The sequence below is a fragment of the Trichoderma atroviride genome, chromosome 5 (genome assembly GCF_020647795.1).
Source record: "Trichoderma atroviride chromosome 5, complete sequence".
NCBI classification, from domain to species: Eukaryota; Fungi; Ascomycota; class Sordariomycetes; order Hypocreales; family Hypocreaceae; genus Trichoderma; species Trichoderma atroviride.
This window is the reverse complement of record NC_089404.1, coordinates 3,747,001-3,766,318: the sequence shown is the minus strand read 5'-3', so window position 1 is coordinate 3,766,318 and position 19,318 is coordinate 3,747,001. Positions and strand designations below refer to the sequence as shown.

Sequence of the window (19,318 nt, the reverse complement as noted above, 5' to 3'; positions counted from 1 at the left end):
CGTTTCTCATTCAACTATATGGCACCAAAAAAAAAAGGGTTCACTACATATACATATACACATGCAAATCTCCAATCACTGAGGCTTGACAAAGTGGGAGAGCTGGGTGGTAACGACCAGACCGGCAACAGAGGCAGAGGTCAGGGTCGAGAAGACGCCAGAAACCAAGGCCGACAGGGCAAGTCGGGAGACGTCACCACCACGGGATGGCGCCAGCTGGCTGAGAATACCAATCTGGATACCCAGGGAGCCAATGTTGCCGAATCCGCAGAGAGCGTAGGTGGCAATGAGTTGAGAGCGAGGAGACAGGTCGGCGTAGTAGGAGTCGGTAGCCATGGCGTTGAAGGCATTGTACTCATTCTGCAGGCAACAAGGGTCATTATCATATCACATGTTAAGAGTGCACAGTATAGATGTTGGAGAGGAGAGAATCAGGAGGCGAGAGGCAAACACAGATGGCAGTGGAATGGAAAGTTGGAGAGAGCCAAAGGTTTTGACAAAGGGACAACAGGAGAGACTTACGGTGATGACCTTCTCGGCAATGAGCTTGGCAACCTTGAGGATATCGCCGTCTCGAGGAACACCAAGCAAGAAAGCAACCGGGTAAAAGACATAGGACAGGATGGTCTGGAGAGTAAGAGTGGGGTCGTTGATGTTGATGTAGTGGCCCCACCAGGTGAGAAGTCCGTTGATGAGACCGACGGCGGCGAGAATGCAGAGAAGCGAGGCAATGATGGTACCGCCAATCTTGATACCGAGCCAAGCACCGTTGGCAAAAGCGTGCAAGGCATTTTCAGCCTTGTGCTCGTCATCGTCGGGAATGACGACGCGACCAGCGGTGAGCGTCTCCTCGGTCTCGGGGTAACGCAGCTTGGAGATGGCAAGCGATGCAGGGATAGACATGATGCAGGAGGAAACAAGGGCCTCGGCGTTCAGACCGAGACCAATGTAGCCGACAAGCACGGAACCAGAAATGGTAGCGAAACCGCAAGTCAAGACCTGGTGAAGCTCGGCGTTGGTCATGTGTGGGACAAAGGGACGGACCAGCATAGCAGATTCTCCCTGTCCAATGAAGGGGGTGGCAGCAGCCACGACGGCCTCGGCACCAGAGGCGTTGAGAGCCCAGAAGACGAAGATGGCCACCTTCTTGATGAACCACTGGATGAAGCCAATGTAGTACAGGACCTGAACGAGCGAAATGAAGAAGATGATGGCGGGGATAACGCCAAAGAAGAACCAGGGGAGCTTGGCGACCTCTTCGGTAGTCAGGAAAGCCACACCGTTTTCGGCGAAGCCAAGCAAGTCGCCGGCACGATCAGCAATAAACTTGAAGATGTTGTATCCGACACCGGTGCGCAGGACGAAGAGGCCAATGATGTACTGGGCGAGCATGCCACCGATGACAGTCCGCCAGTTGACGTGCTTGCGGCTCTTGCTGGTGATCCAGAAGCAAAAGAGGATGACCACCATGCCGAACAAGCTGACGGCACGGTTGGCGCGCGTGTTGTCGGCGCTCTCCTCTGAGGCAAAGGAGCCGACCAAGATGGCAGCAACAGTCACAGCAGCGCCGGCCGGGGTGCGCAGGCGAGGCGGGATGCGCTCGTAGACGACCAGGGCGGTGCGAGTCCAAACCCACTTGATGGCGCTGGACACATAGCGCGAGGGCACGTGGAAGAAGAAGAGGCGGATGGTGATGGCCAGCCACAGCAGGAAGGGCACCTCCCAGTTCTTGTCGTCGCGGTGCAGGATCAGCGAGGCAATCCACCAGCCGGTGAAGAGCAGGAAGATGACGAGGTGCACAAAGGCGCGGGCCACGCGGTACGGGATGCCAAAGTGCCAGCCGCGCTGCGACCCCGCCTCGTCCGAGTCGACGCCGGTGCGCACCACGTCTGTCTGGCCGACCTTTTCGTGGTCGCTGTAGTCGGGCGGCGTGTGGCCGTCGTGCGCCTTGTCGATGCTGCGCGTGTCGTGGCTGTGGTCCTGGACGGGCACGAGCGTCGGGTCCAGGTTGGTGCCGCGGGTGTAGACGGCATCGTCGTGGCCGGCGGCATCCACGCGGGCCGAGTGGTGCTTGTGCGCGTGGTGATGCTGGTGAGAGGGCTCCAGCGCCGGGTCTGGGTTGTGGTGGATGCTCTCGGTGGTGTCGTGATAAGGAGCCACGGCGGGTGGTGGTGAAGAGTCCGCCATTGTGAGTCTGTCTCTTCTAGTCAACCCCCGTGTATAAAGATTTTTCTCTTTTCTCTGCTACCTCTTCTTTTCCGCAGGTCTCGTCTGGTGTCCTTGAGCTTGTGCCTGGGGTTGAAGCAAGGCAGAAGCGGGCAAGGCGTTGAAGCAGTCTTGGGTTCAGACTCTGACAGCCAGACCTAGACAGACGAAAGAATTTTCTTCTTCTCTGGTAGAGGAGAATGGAGGTAGAGAGAGGAAGAGCAGGTTAGCCAGCGCGAGATGCCGTAACTGAACCTGGGAGGAAGCCCGAAGGAGCGGACGAAGGACGGCGTGACGTTCGAACCTGAGAATCCTGGGGAAGGAAAAGAGAGGCATCGCCAACTCGTGGGTCGCTCGAGTTTTTGTACTCCAGCCCCGTCCGCTTCGGTCGAGTCGCAGTCGCACGCGCACATGCCAGGCCCAGCGATTTCGAGCCCACAATGGCAGCGGCAACGCCGTTTCGCTGGAGATGGATGGAACCAGCGATGGAACCAGCCGACCCTGCGGTGGCATTTCCTGGTGAAGAAAAAAAAAGGTGTGGAGAAGCCCTGGCCGTGTCTGTCTTGGGCATGGGTCAAAAGTGCCCAGCCTGCCTTTAGCGGCCTTTGGGGGGAGTGGCCAGGGGGTGAGCGCCTGTAGCTTGGGAGGCTTCCAGAGGGGTCCAGCCTAATCGAGTAGCGCTGCGCCGAAGAAAAGGGCGCTTGTGCGGTGCGAGGTAGAGCTTGGGGCACGCCACAGGGCAGGGGATGTACCCCACACGGACGGTCGCTGTGCGCACTGTGCGCTACCTCGGCCCCGACCTGGCGAGTTGAAGGCTGGAATCTGATATCAGGGCGATTGGATGGAACGCTTGAACAAGCATTGCTGAGAGGATGCGGCCGTGAAGACGGATTGTGTATATGAGCGATTCCTACGCAATGCCAGGATCCGCATTTCAGCAGCATCCAAGCATTGCCAATCATTGATGGAACATGCGTGGCCAAGCACATGCATGCATGCAGCCAACCTGGAAGTTAGTCGTAAATCTCCCAGAGCAGCTTGCTTCTGGAAGAGCTACATTGCTGTCGCTGGAGTCTGCACATGATTTTGCCCAAGCAGCTTATCGATAACAAGTACCCAGCTCCAAAGATTTCCCCGCGCGCAATCGCCAAAACTGCCGTCCTGTCAATCTCGCTGTGCACCGTGCACAAACATCTGCAATTCCTACTGGGCCACCACTGACGGAACCTTTTTCAGTGGCCATGGTACTTCTGATTCTGCCAATCCCGCCAAAGGGTAGCGCTTCTTGCTAGACCCGTCACCGAAGCATCGCACACTAATAATTTTCCAGAAGGGAAGAAAAATAAGGTAGGGGCGAAAAAAGGGTTATCGTGATATCGATTGCAGCAGCAGTTCGGCACGAGCAGCATTGCCAAACTAAGAAAAGGAGCGTCACGTTGTTACCCCAGAGTCGAAGCCCAGCTCCATCTACAGGGAGTCCAAAGTCCGCCCTCACTCTACACAACTCCGTATTCAACACGCTATTGAAGCACTATCGCGAGCCATGATCCAAAGCAAGAGACAGCGAGGCATCACGGGAGGCGAAAAAACTGCAGTGTCTTTATCAGTGGCGCCCTCCGATAAGTTTGTCCAGTCCAGAGTGGAGGACGGTTGGCCTCGATTCTTCGCTCCAGGCCAGTCGTGGCCCCATCTTCTCCGCTCTCACAAACGGTCCGCTAATCTGTCATGGGCTTCTCAGCCGACTATCAGTTCCTGGGTTGTTCGATTAATGGCCGGCCAACACACGATGGCATCGCTCGCATTCGCCCCCTGTGCAAGATAAGACAAGAGGGCGTTGTGTCCCAGACAGCATTCATGTTTGTAACAGCCAAGTCGAGCAGGACGCCCGGTGAGCTCTGGTCTACTGGGATCACTGATCAGTGGCGTCTTGAGCCTCGTTGCCTGTTCTGGAAGGTTCACAGAGGCGGCCACCCGCTGCTGTGGCCGGCCAGCAACACACGGCGCTGGTGGTGGCGTCCTTTCCGCAGAGGCTTGGGCTCGAATCTAGATGGCCAGAGACGATATGAGCGAGGGAGGGGTGGAGGAGCTAGAGAGCTGACAAGCTGATAAGGCCATCCAATCCGCGGCGGTAAACACCAAAGAATAGACGGTTCTCACGCACGGAGCAGCCAAGCCAGCGATGCCTGCTTAGCCTGGCATACCGAAGATCAAGGCCATACAGTACACAGGCCTTGATAAGGCTCGGCTCGCGTAGCACACCCTGCAGCAGTGCGAGGAACCTTTGCCAGCATCGTATCTACCCGTCCACCAACCCTGTTCTGGCTCAGTCAATCAGCGCTCGACAACTGCTGTCTTGCATCTGCCCGAGCCAACCGATCATTGCTTGCCTGAGCTGGGAGAGCAAGGCAGAAAGGAGCGACTATCAGATACGTGGCGGCATTCCGATAGCGATACTACCCCGGAGAGCGGCCAGACATTACGTACAAAGAGGCGCGATAGTAACCCCCGGACCATATCTCGACTTTTACGCTCGGAGGTCTCGTGCACATACGACTTCCGAGACCCAGATACCCGCCTGCCTAATCAAAGGCATCCCGGTCTAGGGCACGGCCATCAGCCTTTGCAAACGCTAGTTTTCTTCTTCAATGCCCTGTTATTACACAGGAGCAGAAGCAAAGCGCTACTGTAGACCACGATCACTGCCGTGGAGCATGGCTTATGGCTTTAGCTCCCAGCTGCTAAGAACCGGCGTCTCGAGAAGCACAGCAGCTTTCGGAACTTTTAATTACAGTTGAATGAGACACTCGCTTTTGAGTTGAGGTAGCGTGTCTTAGCCCCGGCCAACCTCTCGGGGCTGGGGTGCCGAGTCCATTTCTCTGATTGGCGATGACTCGAGGCAAGTCTAAGCCAACGACCGAGTCTCATCTCATCATCGACAAGAAGCAGTACGACGCTGGGCTGACCAGGCCATTGCAGTGGGTGTTTCGTGCCGGGAACCGAGCAGCTTCTCATCAAGATTTCATCAACAGCAACCTATCAACCCATCTACCAGTGATGAAATAAATGAAGTTGCAATCCCAGCTTCATTATGCGCATTATCGCACCAGCCCGCAGTAATGTGGGGAGACAGGACGACGCTGACTGCTCCGGATTTTCAGCAGACACGCGACTACACCATGTCAAACCGGTCCGGCTCTTCTCCAATTTCTCCACGGGCTTTGGCTGCTTTCTCCACACACACGCTCACACTCAATTCGCAGCACACAGCCTGCTTTAGCCCAAGCCAGAAGCCAGCAAGAAAGGAATAACAGTGTTGAGACGGCAACATGAATCTGCACTTGTGCTAGTTTGTACGGCAATCGAGGTACGATGCAGGAAATTTTTGCATCTTGTACGCTGTGCGTACGAAATTAGGGCTTCACTCTGAACAGAGGGACAGCACTTTACTGCGATTCTTCAGCGAACACGAGTATTCTCCCATCATAACCCGCCTCAAGCCGCATCTGCCCTTTTGTAAATCTAGCATTTCGTAACAACAAGCTCTCTCTCTCCACAAGAAATCTTGTTTCTTCAGCTCGAATTCCACAAATTTCGTTCTGCCCTTCACCGCCAGCCCCGGATTTTATTTCCTTGGCCAGCTCACTTTGCTGCCCTGCCGGTGAGGCTGTCTCCAACAAGACTCCGTTTTTGCCTCGTGGCAAGCCACCCGGACTAGGTGCTTTGTCACGGAATGCTACTCCATCTGTACCCACGAGAAAAAGAAACGTTGTTGCCTTTTCGATTACTGATTTACAATATTCTGTCTTTTCTCATTCATTCGCTTGCCGAACCTTGACCTACTACTACGCTTCTCCTGGTACCTAGTCCAGGTCAATCCACCCAGGAAATCAAGCCAAAACGGGCCAAGTCAGCTCCACGCCCCGAATACATTACGTTACTGATTTCATCCCGTTCTCCAGATATTTGCTAATCATTACCTATGCTGCCATCTTTATTTTCCCCAGGGGGGAAAGGAAACCATTGAAAGTACGCAATAGATTGATCACTACTGCTAGCACAATGGAAAAGAAACGTAAAAAGGAGGGAGGGGCGTCTGTCTATACAATCGAATTGAGCTCCAGGCCCAACAGCTTCTTCGTTCTACTGCCCGCTTTGGCCGAGGCGCGATCCCCATGTACAGCCGCGATCCGTTGCTCTAGCCTCAAGCACGAAGCTACTGTCAAAGTCCGGAGAATAGCCCTTCTGGCTGCCGCCCTTCGGCCTCCTCCGTCCGGCCTCCTCCACCCCCGCAAGCAACTCCAGGTCCCATCGGCGGCTGCCGATGTTGCAGCTGTCTCCTCCCCCAGACGGAGAGATTCAGCTCAAGCTCATCCATTGCATCGGATCCTCACAAAACATGGGGAGAGCTGGGGAAAAGATGGGGCATCAATGATAGCTGGATAGTTGCTGCTAGCTGCGTGCGTCATTTAACATTGTCAACATCACCAATTCCCACCGCCATCATGCGCACAGCCATACAGGTACATGAAGTATCTCGAGATGCCTAGCAACCATTGATGGCCCCATCCTCCATTATTTACACCAAAGCCTCACCACAACAGACATCCACCCCTTGCCATAACGCCATTCCCCAAGCACACTCCCCCCAGCTAGCATGAAATCTACAAAATCCGCCTCGCCTAAGTAAGACACCACATGCCGAGCGAGCCAAGGCGCACGCTATCATAGCCTATTTCCTTTGCTATAGAACCATTCATTCGGTACCGAGAGTAAAAATTGCAGTTTACTCGCTCTTCCCATTGATTGCTTCCATCGGTTCCGCCCGAAGATGAGCTGCCGTCGCCGGCCGGAGGTCCGAACACGGCCATCGTACGACACCAGCCATGTTCTATTGCCAACAATAATGACTTGCATGGATTTGTTGAGCTGAGTTGAATTCAGGGAACCATGCTGGAACCTTTGTCGTGGAATATCCAGATCATGATTGGTCTATTGCACGATAATTATAGTAAAAGTCGTCATGACGACCATTCGGTGAGAAAAGATGAGTACAAAGGCTTACAGCATTGTTCTCAACATTTAACCTGTGCCTCATCACGAATCTCTTTGTATCGTACATTAAACTCTGATATCTGTTGACTAGCTAAATTCCAATTCTCTCAGTCAGATATGTCTCATACTGCTAAAGAAAAAAAAGTTACAACCTAACTCAACCATACTCATCAAGTCATTATACTTACGAAATTAAGGCTCAGCCAGCTCACCACTTCAAGCGAATGTTAATTGGGAAGATGCGTCGTCAGAAATGGCTACACAAGATGTGAGGCAGTATGTAGGTATCAAGCCCACCCTGCTCAATGTCAGATCTTGACGTCCCTGGGTGTTCAAGTAGACAAATAACCTCTCCAATACTGTTATAACAGAGTAGCAGCAGCTCCAAGCACTTCAACGCCAAAGCTTCATGAGTTTCTCGTTCATAAATTAGGAAGAGATACTAGATTAGAACTACAGCTTCGTCTAGAAAGCCACGAAATAATAAATGCAATAGCCTAACCGAGACATTTGAAGCTGTAGGCACGTTCTCAACCGAGCGCAGTTTTATTGAATTGTAATTCTACGAATCGACAAACGGTCAAAGTGAGTGTAAATATTGAAACAAACACATCACCAAGTTCATCAACAGCTTTTTAGTCGTGCCTTCACAGAAACTTTATAGTTCAATCTTTCGCCAATTTCCTGCAGTTGATCATTGAGATGTGCTAATGTCTTGCTCGAACACTTCATGCAATGCCACGTTCTCATACTCTGAAGAATTTTTTTTTTAATCCAACTATAGAGAGCCCTAGTCTGCTAGAAACAAGCAACCTTGGAGGAATTATTCAAACTTCCTCGGCTTTTAATAGCAAGGTGATGAAGGCATGTCATAATATTTACCATCGCATTCATCCAAAGCACCCAAAATAACATCTCTTTAATACAAACTTCATCAAAGTCATTTCATAAAAAATACTCATGAGAAAACTGCTAAAATACAATACACGCATCATCATCACCTCTCAGTTCCCCTAAACCTCCTATTAAACTCCTCCACAGCCACCCCAAGCATCTTATACAAGAAGCCCCTCTCGCTACCTCCTCCCACAGGAATAAACGGCCCATTCGCCCCATCCCTCAAAGACAGACTAATACCCGTGCGTTCCTTTGCAATCGTCTGAACGTCCTTCAGCGGAACGTCCCACTCGCTAGTCAGTCGCCGAGATCGAATCAGCAGAATACGCGCAAAAGTCACCATCACGACCATGTCTTCCTTGGGCAGTTCGAGATGCCCAATGTACTGCTCGTCAAAGTATCGCCCATTGTCCACCTGTTTCAGCCAGTACTGTCCAAGTGCTTCCCTGGAGCTATAAGGTCTCACGACTCCATCATTAGGTACGAAGCGAGGGTGTCGCGTGCGCTCCAGTTCATTGCCGTCAAATACCGTCGTGGTGTTGCGAATGCCTTCACTGACATTGCTGGCCATGTCGAGAATGCCCACTGCTGGCTTGGTTGCCAGTCCCAGCACACCCTTGCCGACACCCTTGAAGAAGCCCAAAGCACCTCCCTGCTCGGCACCTTCCAGAGGCTTGAGTGCCAGACCACCGACTCCAGATGCCACACTCGTAAACAAACTGTTTGCACCAGCCGCCACACCATACAATGCATGCTTCGGCCTGTTTCTTGCCCTGGTAATTCGTCGCCGGTCTTGGAATTGTTTGTCCATGGACGCTGCGGCAAGGCCCTTGCTCAAACTGCCAGTAAACTTGGAGAAACTGTCGGAAAATCCAAAAACAGTCTTCTTAGCAAACGACGCAGCACCCTTTGCGATGCCCATGCCGAATTCTTCAGGCCTATCAGAAAGGATAAGACCCTGGTAAGGCTCGTAGAAGATATCGTTCACTCCTGACGAGATGTTGTTGAATAAGCCTACCGGATTACCCAAGAAATCGGCGGAACCCAGAATCTTGTGAACCTGATACATGACTTCTTGGCTGTAGTGGTTGGAAATGTTTTGGATAAGCACCTGTGTAGACACCCGCACGTTTTCTAGTATGAGTGCATTGAATCGCACCGGCGCATCGTTGACATTTCCAATAGCCATCGTCATCACGTTCATGAAGAACATGAGCGGGTTGTGAGTAGAAGTTTTATCCTCAACGTTGATGCGCTCTGTGCGCATGAAGCTGAGGTCCACTTGCATCGGTTGGATGTTCAAAACTTCAAAATAGATGTCCTGGCCAGATTCTCGCTCACTTGGTTCTGGGATATCCAAGTCTTCATCACAAAGCTTACCCTCTTCTTCCTCCGTACTCCAGCTTGCTCCAGGAATGTTTGAAAAGTCCAGGAGAGCAAACACAAAGTCCTCGTCGAGATCAATCGTCATTTGCTGCAGTAGAATACTTGCATATTTGATGTACAGCACACCGTACGAGTCGTCCTTCACTCGGCTAACCATGGCATGCAGTGACGGATGAGCCTCAATCTCTTGGGCCTTTTGAGGCACCACGCTGGGGTATAGCACCATCGGGAATAGTCCTCCATACAACTGGTTGTCAATCTGTATCCACTTGATGGCCAACGACACAGTCTGAACCACTGGCGAGTCTGAGAAGCGGAACTGGACATCCCGGAACGTGATATAAGCAAGCTCTTTCAGCTGAGAGTTGATGAAAGAAATGCCAACACCAGACAGTTTAAGCTGAGCCATAAACGTCGCGCCGGTATTCTGATCTTTGACCTCGAAAGCTTCAGGTCCAGTATTCGTTCTTGATAGAGTCTTTTGCCTGTACAAACTTTGACTTGGACGAAAGTTGCTCAAAATGAGTGTTTGCGTGGGCCCGTCTGCAGCAACATTGATGTCAATAATCTTCTGAGTGCCATTCTGATTTGTAAACTTCATTGGGAACTGATTGCCAATCTCTGCCAGTTTGACGTGCCGCTCCTTGCCAGCCGTAGCAATGACCACCTCTCGGAACTTAGCCGCTGGGAAATCCCACGCATAAGGCATGATACTCCTAGGTGGCAGGCGATATCGGATAGGTTTCCAGCCGCTTCGGTCTTCTACGTCGTCTTCTTCAACGTTGGGATTTGCTTGGTAAAATGTGAACTCGGTATCACTCTCGTTCCTCATCGAAAAAGGCCAGTTCTTGGTCTCGGCACTAAAGTGCAGGAATATGGTCGAGTCTTCTACAAGAATCTCTGTTCTAATGAGGCGTTGACGCTGGCCTGCCTTGGCAATTTTGACGTGAGTAACTCCAATGTCAGCAATATTGAAAGGAGACGTCCATTGGTTATTCATCCCTGGGAAGCAGAGGCACAGTTGCTTGACTGTAGAGTTTTGCATGAAGTGAAGCGGTTGCAAAGCACCAGGCGCGAGTGTCATGTAACCCGACGAACTGGATTCTCGAATCAAAATCTCTTCATCCAGCTTGTTCTTGAGCACAAAGCGCGGCGCGAGCGTCACAACTTTTGTCATTTTGTATTTTCCTTCGCCAGATTGGATTGTTATGCCCAAGTGAATCTCTTTGCTCCTGTTGGAGGAATGACAGAGTATGACTTCAGACGTGCTGCCTATCGCGTCAAAACTCTGAGGCTTGCTCCATTCAGAGTCTGCTACCTTGAGCACAGCTCGATTGCGGGTATCATCGCTACTACCAAATGAGAACATGAACGGCAGCGCTTTGGGCCGGCCATTTTCAGAGGTATCGATGAGCGGGTATTGACCAGCGGCCGATTTTGCTTGTTGGAGAAAGCTCTTTGCCCTGATTGTAAGATCCAATCCAGTCTTGTTGAGGATGACGTAGGGGCTGTACACTGTGACCTTGAAAGCGCCACCACTCTGAGGAACCTTGTGGTAGTGAAGACTCAGGTTGAGGGAAAGGCCTTGGTCATCTTTGACGACAATGCGGGACTCTTTGCGGAAATCTTCGTTTGTACCCGAGTTGATGATAGCAAAATCGCTTGGCTTGAAGACAGTATCTTGCATGTCGATATTGAGCAAAAGAAGATGAGAGAGCTCGACAACGTGGACAGGGCTAACGCCACCCTTGCGAAGAAAATTCGACCAATCCTTCTTTGTGTTTTTGTCGTAGATTCTGTACTTGAAGTCATATGGCAACAGATTCTCGAGAGTAACGGGTGCAGACAGCTTGATCTTCATATACGGGTAGGATCTAGATGGAAGAAACGTCAGTAACCTACTTAGTCAACACATAGGAAATAAGGAATCCGAGCTTACCCAGTATTAGGATTCGACCTATCAAACGACGCATGAGCTTGAAAGTAGAATGGATCACCACTTTCTCCCTTGCAGACCAGCTGCCTTGTCGGGCGCTTCAGCAAATCCTGCCACCAAAGCTGCTCTGCACTCCATTGATACCCAAACCCACTGTCCGGTCTCACGAGAACCCTCTTCTCATACACGGCTCCAACGGGAGCAGGTCGTGAATCACCAGGGGCAATCTTTTCGATTTTGAGAAGGTGGCCATCTTGAGCGTCATAGATACCGAGTTCCACAGGAATCTGGGTAGCGTTCTCGACGACGAGCGGAGATCGGAGCGTGACATATTTCACATTGTCGGCGCCCAAATTTACTTCCACACAAAGCTTATGCAAGACATTGTTGGTCTTGGGACGTAGGCTGTATAAAAATTCACCCTCGCGGTTGAGGCAAACATTCTTAATAAGGTCGAACCCGCTTGCTTCAAGGTGAATGCCAACGTCGTTCTGATGCGACTCTGCAAGGATATTCTCACGCATCTTCTCCCAATTCTCAAAACTCCACGGGGCTTCTTGGCCATCTTCTAGTTGCAGTGTAATAGGCTCAGAGCTCGTGGGGCTCTTGGAGTGGATAACAGCATTGAAGCCCGTGTAGTTTCTGATTTTGTACGGGGCTTCAACGCCCCGAGGCTTTTCAAGCACATTCTCGGATCCTGTCAGGAAATCAAACGACTTGGAAGCTAAAGCAATTGTTGCCGTTGTAACTGTGATATCAAACGTCTTCTTCGATACGACGTCGACGGAGAGAAGGCCGCTGACAGAATCTTTCGCCACTCCAAGACCAACTTGCCATGGCTCTAAAAGGGGCTCCCAGCTTGATTTTGCGAAATTGTACACGTTGGAGTACATATCAACGGCAGCCTCAGCCTTCAAATTGGAAGACCAGTTTTCAGCCACCGATGTGAATTTCTGAATTCCAATATCAAGAATAGGAAGTTCATGGAGATCGCCGATTAGCACGATCCGAATGCCATCAATGGTAGCAGACAAATTTTCATTCTTTGGAGGAGAATACGGCTTCTGAGCTACTGCTCTCGTAGTCGCCGAAGTAGAAGCTGTCTTGATGGTATTGCTCTTTGCTGTCGAGGCATCGCCACGCTTGTATTTGGCCTTGGACCGCAGTTGCTTGGCCTTTTGGTCGGCGGCCGACTCTTTTGGTTCCTTGGAGTCGCTTCCAGATAGCTCCCCTGCCCTTCCAATAATCTGGAGCGCAAGTAGAATATCTCTCAAGGAGAGTCTTAAGATGAGTGGTTCGATTTCAATATGAATGTCTGTCGAGTTCGCATCCGGAGAATCCATACCCAGTTGTACTGAGAAATCATCAATAATCCTCAAGCGAGAAGTCTCAAACCTATCCATGCGGCACAAAAACATGCCAATCTCGGAAATCTGGAAAGTAAGGGCGTGCTGTCGAGAAAGAAGAACTTGGCGGATTCCAAGAACGATCGCTTCTGAGTTAGAGCTCAAGGGGTTGGCGATTAAGATGACTTGGGCATCCACAAGATTGACTCGGAAGGCGATATTCATCGGAGTTTGAGTATCCTGCTGGGTTTCCAACGCAGGGTCTCCTGGAGACATGCTAGGTCGTGGGGAACTGATAGACGGTCGCTGCGAGAATGTGACCTGCATCGACTCCGTATCAGATTCTTCAGGAGAGCTCAGAATACTTTCAGTTTCTACCAGACTTGGTTCCTCCGGCGTCGTCAATCCTTCGGTAGCGAATTTCTGAAGGGCAAAGAGATAATCAAGAGCAAAAATGACACGAGGGCTGTCAATGGTAGCCATCGCAATGATATTACGCTCTTGACCACCTGATATTGTCACGCTAGCCATCAACTGTTGCGCCTCTTTATTGGAAGATGTCATGATTCGGCGGAACTTGTTCGTATCCCTAGGACGACTATCATAGATTGTGAAAGAGCGGACAAGGAGCTCGGCTTCTATGGAGCCATCAGACATCATTCTTGTCTTGACTCGAGTTTCGTCGAGGGAGAAGCGTGAAAGGCTGCAAGCGGCTACATCCTTGACCGGCCCTTCGTCCGGAGCCATGATGATTTCAAGGCCTATGGTGTTTGCATTAAATACGAAATCCAGCTTGGTCCACACGCTAGAAGCTGAACCCAGCTCAGGACTAAGATTAATCAGCGGTTGCTCATTTGCAGACTGATCATCGTCAGCAGGAGTGGCTTTAGCACGCTCCAGAGTCTGATTGTCAACAAGTCGTTCGGCCTCCATGTTGGCATCGCCGTCCCCAGCAAAAGCAGCAGGGACGGACCTCGAAATCTCCATCAAGAATTTGAGTTGGTGCTGGTTTATCTGGAGCTTGATGTCAGACACTGTTCCTTCGATTTCAGTATCTGGCCGTTTCACGCCACTGGTGTGTTCAGCGTGGGTGATGTTGAATCCAAGGTCGACGTGATCAATCATCTCCAGCTCTTCAGACTTGTTATCAGCATAATGGAAGACTGAAGTAAGTCGAATGTTCCTGATTCCTGTAGAAATCTTCATAGCGACATTGGCGCTGCTGCTGTCATCAAGAGGGACAAACTTATTTTGCGCATAAATTTCTCCTAGGTAAGCCGTGACGAGATCACGCTGGGGACGACCAGGAATGACGGCGCGCGGGAAGACGACAATCGGCGTGTTAACCACAACATCAAACTTAATTTTGCTTGGGCTTTGCTGTATCTGGCTTGCTCTATTCATGGCAACCTGGCGTGCAGCGTTGTACAATGCCTGCATCTTGCCAAACTTGACCAAGAAGTCGATAATTTTGCGGAAAGGCTCCTCCACAAAATTGACCTTGACGGATCCCGCGCGAAGGAAGATTGAGCTGTCATAACCAGGGTATGCTTGGGGATTTTGAGAATCAAAGGTCTCGTATCGGAAATCAGCAAGGTCATCTCCTTGAATAGTGACGAGTTTTCGGAGATGAGAATCCTCTGAAACACCCAGATTGACGTCGTCGATGAGGGAGAGGTCGCCCAATTTGGCCGAGATTCGCATCGTCTGACCGCGAAGGAAAATACCGGCATCGGCGTGGTTGAAAGAAAGGGTTGCCAGTTTGATACCATCGTTATTCAAGATCAGTCGTATACTCTTCAATTCCACCTTGACGCGGATCGAGCTAGTAGCGTTCGTATTCTGTGTTGGCTCTTCAATAACGACAGGTCCTACAGCTAGGTCGTCGTCTTCAGTATTGCCAATTTGGGCAGGAGTAGCCTGGCTCGCCTGTCCGTCGCCATTGTTGCTTGTAAATGTGACGAGAATATAGTCGAGCAAGGTGAGAAGAGTCTTCCGGGTGACTACCAGGTTGATGGTAGATATGGAAGTGGTTATGTTTGTCTCTACACCCTCATACACAGGCATGAATTCTGGCGACAGGCGATTGACCCGGACAAACTTTACATGGACAAGGCTTCGCCCAGCTTGAAGATCCTCTCGGTCGCCAGAAGACACGATTGATTTGAATTCAGCTGGCGGGTTATCGACAAAGTCGTCCACTGTCACCGACCCGAGGGAAACTTCCGCTGCCATGTCATAGGGCCTGGTGTAGAAGGATAGATCAAAGCGTTCCGCCACTAATTCCACAAGCAGAGCATCAGGTTTTGCCTTGTTTGGATCGCTTCGATAAAGCGAGCCCTTCAGAGTGTCTACTTTGAAGTTGAACTCGAAGCTCCGCTGCTGCATCTTGAACTGCTCGCTATGGGTACCATCCTCAGCATCTTCGAAGTCGTCGTCGTCATCGTCATCAATATCCTCCAAGATGACTGCCGTGGATGACTGGAGGAAGGGGAATGCGGATTGCCGCCGATTACGCATCGATCTGAGCGCCGATCGGCTAGAAGCACTGCTACCCAACCGTGGTCGTGAAGAGCGTGAAGACGGTGGTCTTCCAGGAGTAGGTGCCACGGTTTGTTCCGTCTCCTTGCTGAACTTTGGTATTGCAACATCGATAATCTGCATCAAGTTCTTGTACTTGGTATCAGAGACCGTGGCATGCAGCATGGGCAGATGGCCAGAGACTTTCAGCTTGGTGAGGTTAGGTGCCTTGGGTAGAATTGACATTGCCACCACAAAATCGACATTGATCTCTTCCACTACATGTAAAGGAGATCCACCAGATTTACTGGTCAGTTGAGACTTTGCTTCTTCGATGGACGGTCCGATTAGGACTTGAGTCGAAGTAAATTTGACGATGAATCTGTCATACATGGCGGACTCGAGGCGCTTAAAGTCCTCTTCATTGTACGACTGGCGCTGTTTGGCTTGGATCTCATTCAATGTCTCCTTGTCGACCAGCTGGCTGTTCACATGCATGTGACCTGCGTCTACAACAAGACACGTCGAGCGCTCGGTAGTGATGCTAACTGGAATGATGATGAGCGGTGCCTGTAAATCGAGCTCGGCGTTGATAGTTTTGTGTTCTTCCAATGCAAACTCAAGGCCTACTCGTGTCTGTTCACGGAGGCCTTCAACTGTAGCACCGGCAGTCTCCATCAAAGCAGCAATAGACTCCATGTGCCTCTCCGGAGGCCGGAAAAAGTCAACAACCCCCACGACGAAATTGGGGTTCCAGACAACTTCGAGAGGCTTCAGCTTGCCTACAATCGCAATGTCACCTTCCCGCTCCAGGGGGTTCTGTTCAATCTCAAACTCGAAAAAGGGTTCCTCTTCAGTAGTCTCTAGCTCTTCAAGTGAGATGACCTTGCGTTTTTGGGCGTCCTTTACTCGAACAATTTCTGGGTAGAGACTGTCGGGAGTTGTGCCATCATTGACGCGTAGGCCGCCCAGACTGATACTAGCCAGAACTGAGTCTTTTCTTTGCAGAGCCTTGGCTTTGAACACGTCAAAATGCAAGCTGAGAAGATCCATGGTATTGTGGTGAGGGCTCTTTTTCAGTGTAAAGCTGCCGGTTCTGAGTGATGCCTCGATGCACATGTTAACGGCTTCACGTGGGACATCAACTTCTTCGGCGAGGGCAGTCTTCTCATCCCAGTCGATCATTTCGTACAGCTCTTTACGCTGCTCTTCCGTCATCTGCGTGTTCTCCTCGTTTTGTTCAATGGTCCCTGTTGGCTTGGAGCCCCACATCCAGGCAACCCAACCTTGCTGCTGTGGTTGCTGAGGCTGCTTGCTCAGGGCGGCTGCATTCTCTTTCTTTAGCTGGTTCCGGGCCAACGACCGCCAGAATCTAAGGTCTTCATAGCTAAGCTTCGTTTCAAGCTTCTCGAAACTCTCAGTCTCCTCGGCTTCGAGAGCAAGCCCTTGCTTCTTCTTCTTGAAGAGCTCAATATACCGTTTACGATCATCGCGGCGCTCTCTGAAGTAATCCCACGACCACTTGCGGTTCCTTTCGTGAATCTTACCCAGGATGGCGTTCCCTGCAAATAGCAGCCAAGCTCGAGGATCCTCTTTCGGAGTGACGCCCTTGGGTTTCAACGCTTTATATTCCTGGTGGCGAATGAAGTAGTGGAATAAGTCCACCATCATCAGGGAATCACGGTACTGGTCGTCATCCAATACAACACCAATCTCGTCAAACAAGAGGGTGGCTTTGAATTTGGGCGCTTCAATAGCTCCAGATTTATCCAGCTCGATCTTTGCTTGTCCGCTGACGGGCTTCAAGATGAACTGGTTGCTCGAGTCGACGACGTGGACCTTGGCAAGCATACTCTTAAACTTGCTAACCATGTCCTCGTGAGATATTGTGTCGCCGCCATTGGTGAAGAGCTCGGAGTCTGTGTTCCAGTATACGGCCAAAGAATCCAGCGTCGCGAGCTTGTGTGTCGTTTTGGTCGAGTCTTGGATAAAGGATGGCGTCCATTGGCCATCGGCGCTGACAGCGCTAAACTGTTCAAGCGTAACACCGAGGGCGAACGGGTGGCCAGGCGCAGAGATGGAGTCTTCGTATCGAATGTGAATGTTCTTGACCGTAATCTGCAGATTGTCGGTGATCTTGGTGGCCAGGCTCTGCGCAAAGCTCTGGTTCTTCTTCTGCTCCTCTTGGCTCATGCCAGCCTTGCTGCGCTCTTTCAGCAGCTCGGCGTTCTCCAGCTTCTCCATCTTGAGCCTCTGTTTCCTGCGCTGCTCCTCATCCTCGTCGTATTCGGCCTCCTCTTTGGGGCTCGCCAGCAAGTATACGTCTTCGATAAAGACCTTGACGGGAGCGCCCCGAATGTTGGACCAGGGGATGTAAAGCGTCAGCTCGCCCAGGTGCCCCTCGATGACGTTGATGGGCAGCTTGAGCTGGTCGAGGGCTTCTCGGCGCAACTCGAGGTTCCGCAGCTTGACGTCGCCGGACCAGATGCCAACCTTGAGCTGTGTGGGATCGAAGTTCTTGACGTACATGCCCAGGAAGCGGTTGAGCAAGCCGGCGACGAGTCCTTCCAACATCTTGCCGGTGTTTTATGCCGTAACCCGGGCCGGGGATACGGGCGTTGGAGAGAGTTTGTCGGTCGAGGGCCTAGCGGAGGGACATTGGCGGTGCTGGAGGATGGAGGCTCTGCACAGAGTGCTCGCCGTCGATTGGAGTCGTCGCGGCCGCGGTCTGGTGCCTGTGAGCTGCTGCTTTGTGAGTTTTCGAGTCACAGCGAGAGAGGCAGAGGAGGAAGCAAGCAATTGCAAAGTCCGCTTCAAAGTGGGGAGATTGGGCGCGAAGCGAAGTGATTTCGTGGGCTGCGGCTGTAGGCAGAGCGGAGTGCGTTCATGCGTCGACGCCTGACAGGAGGGGCAGAGGCAGAGGCACAGAAACGACAAAACAAAGAAAACAGACGTGTCGCAAAGGATCAGGCCCGCGGTGTCGATGCGGTGCGAGTGCAGTACAGTACGCAGTAGATCTGGATGAAGGACTGAAAGGCCAGAGTTGTGTCGATGTGGCTCCAGTGCTGGTGTTTGGGCCAGGAATACAGATCGACGACGTCAATCGATCAATGGCAGGAACTCGATCAGGCTATTCTCACGAGAGGGACGTGTTGTAGCGCAGCTCCAGCGCGCTCCAGGCCTCTCGCGGGCAGCTGCAGCGCCGTCGGGTACCTGCTACAGGCGCTACCGCCCGCTGGGTCATCCCCGAGTATAGCGACACGCCCCCTGTCGTCCAGTTAGTGATGGATGGCGATGACGTAAGGGCTGCCCCGCCAGTTCGGCGCCGGCCAATTGCTATGCAGGCGTCGAGTTCAGTGTTGGTGTGATTGACGTGGACATGAGCACCGCTTGAGGCCTCCTAATGGAGCGCGTTAATTAGCAAAACGATCAATGCGAAACATATATCTAGACTACTTGTATGTACATGAAAACATGGTGGACTAGGTACACAACCATTGGCATGCCGTGAAATAGTGGAGTGCTGGTACCTCGTATTGGCTCCGACATTTCGACAACTCCTCGTGCCTTTTTGGGCTTATTTCCTGTTTTGGCCAACAACCTACCACGCCACGAGAAAGCCTCTATTCTTATGCCATTACCAGACATCAATTGAAATTGCAATGCAGACCTCAAATGTCGTGAATCTGCACGAGCTCCATAAATCAAGGAATCTTTTCCGTAATTGTTCATTTATTATTTCAGCAACTCTACCTCGGCATATCCAGCCACGCGCTGGACGCAACAGCATCACCAAAATCATCCACAGGCCCTATTTAATTATAGCAGCTTCAAAGGCACCGCCACGACATCCATAAAGCTAAAACGCAAAATCTCCTTCATCCCAACGTCCTTCCCCATTTTATCACTCTTATAGCCATTCAAATCCAACCTTTCGGCAGCCTCTCCCGTTTTTCCCGCCGTCATACCCCAGCGC

The 19,318-nt window shown here is 51.4% G+C and overlaps 5 protein-coding genes across 5 annotated transcripts; 2 read left to right on the top strand and 3 right to left on the bottom strand.

Moving 5' to 3' along the window:
• Nucleotides 1–75: 75 nt before the first annotated feature.
• TrAtP1_010485 (uncharacterized protein) lies at nt 76–2,187 on the bottom strand (the record flags this gene model as incomplete). The annotated part of the gene is made up of 2 exons (XM_014089590.2): nt 76–360; nt 523–2,187. 2 exons carry the CDS (start codon nt 2,185–2,187, stop codon nt 76–78), a joined length of 1,950 nt encoding a protein of 649 aa, XP_013945065.1.
• Nucleotides 2,188–2,431: 244 nt separating this feature from the next.
• On the bottom strand, nt 2,432–2,776 carry TrAtP1_010484 (uncharacterized protein; the record flags this gene model as incomplete). Its single annotated transcript, XM_066114735.1, has 1 exon — nt 2,432–2,776. The coding sequence occupies one exon, from the start codon at nt 2,774–2,776 to the stop codon at nt 2,432–2,434; it is 345 nt and encodes a 114-aa protein (XP_065970832.1).
• Nucleotides 2,777–3,930: 1,154 nt separating this feature from the next.
• Nucleotides 3,931–4,311, top strand: TrAtP1_010483 (uncharacterized protein; the record flags this gene model as incomplete). The annotated part of the gene is made up of 1 exon (XM_066114734.1): nt 3,931–4,311. The coding sequence occupies one exon, from the start codon at nt 3,931–3,933 to the stop codon at nt 4,309–4,311; it is 381 nt and encodes a 126-aa protein (XP_065970831.1).
• A 780-nt stretch (nt 4,312–5,091) lies between these two features.
• Nucleotides 5,092–5,513, top strand: TrAtP1_010482 (uncharacterized protein; the record flags this gene model as incomplete). The annotated part of the gene is made up of 2 exons (XM_066114733.1): nt 5,092–5,101; nt 5,182–5,513. The coding sequence occupies 2 exons, from the start codon at nt 5,092–5,094 to the stop codon at nt 5,511–5,513; spliced, it is 342 nt and encodes a 113-aa protein (XP_065970830.1).
• A 2,519-nt stretch (nt 5,514–8,032) lies between these two features.
• On the bottom strand, nt 8,033–18,438 carry TrAtP1_010481 (uncharacterized protein). Its single transcript, XM_014089689.2, has 2 exons — nt 11,480–18,438; nt 8,033–11,414 (listed from the first exon to the last, which is right to left on the bottom strand). The coding sequence occupies exons 1-2, from the start codon at nt 17,914–17,916 to the stop codon at nt 8,255–8,257; spliced, it is 9,597 nt and encodes a 3,198-aa protein (XP_013945164.2). The 5' UTR covers nt 17,917–18,438; the 3' UTR covers nt 8,033–8,254.
• Between the last annotated feature and the right edge of the window lie 880 nt (nt 18,439–19,318).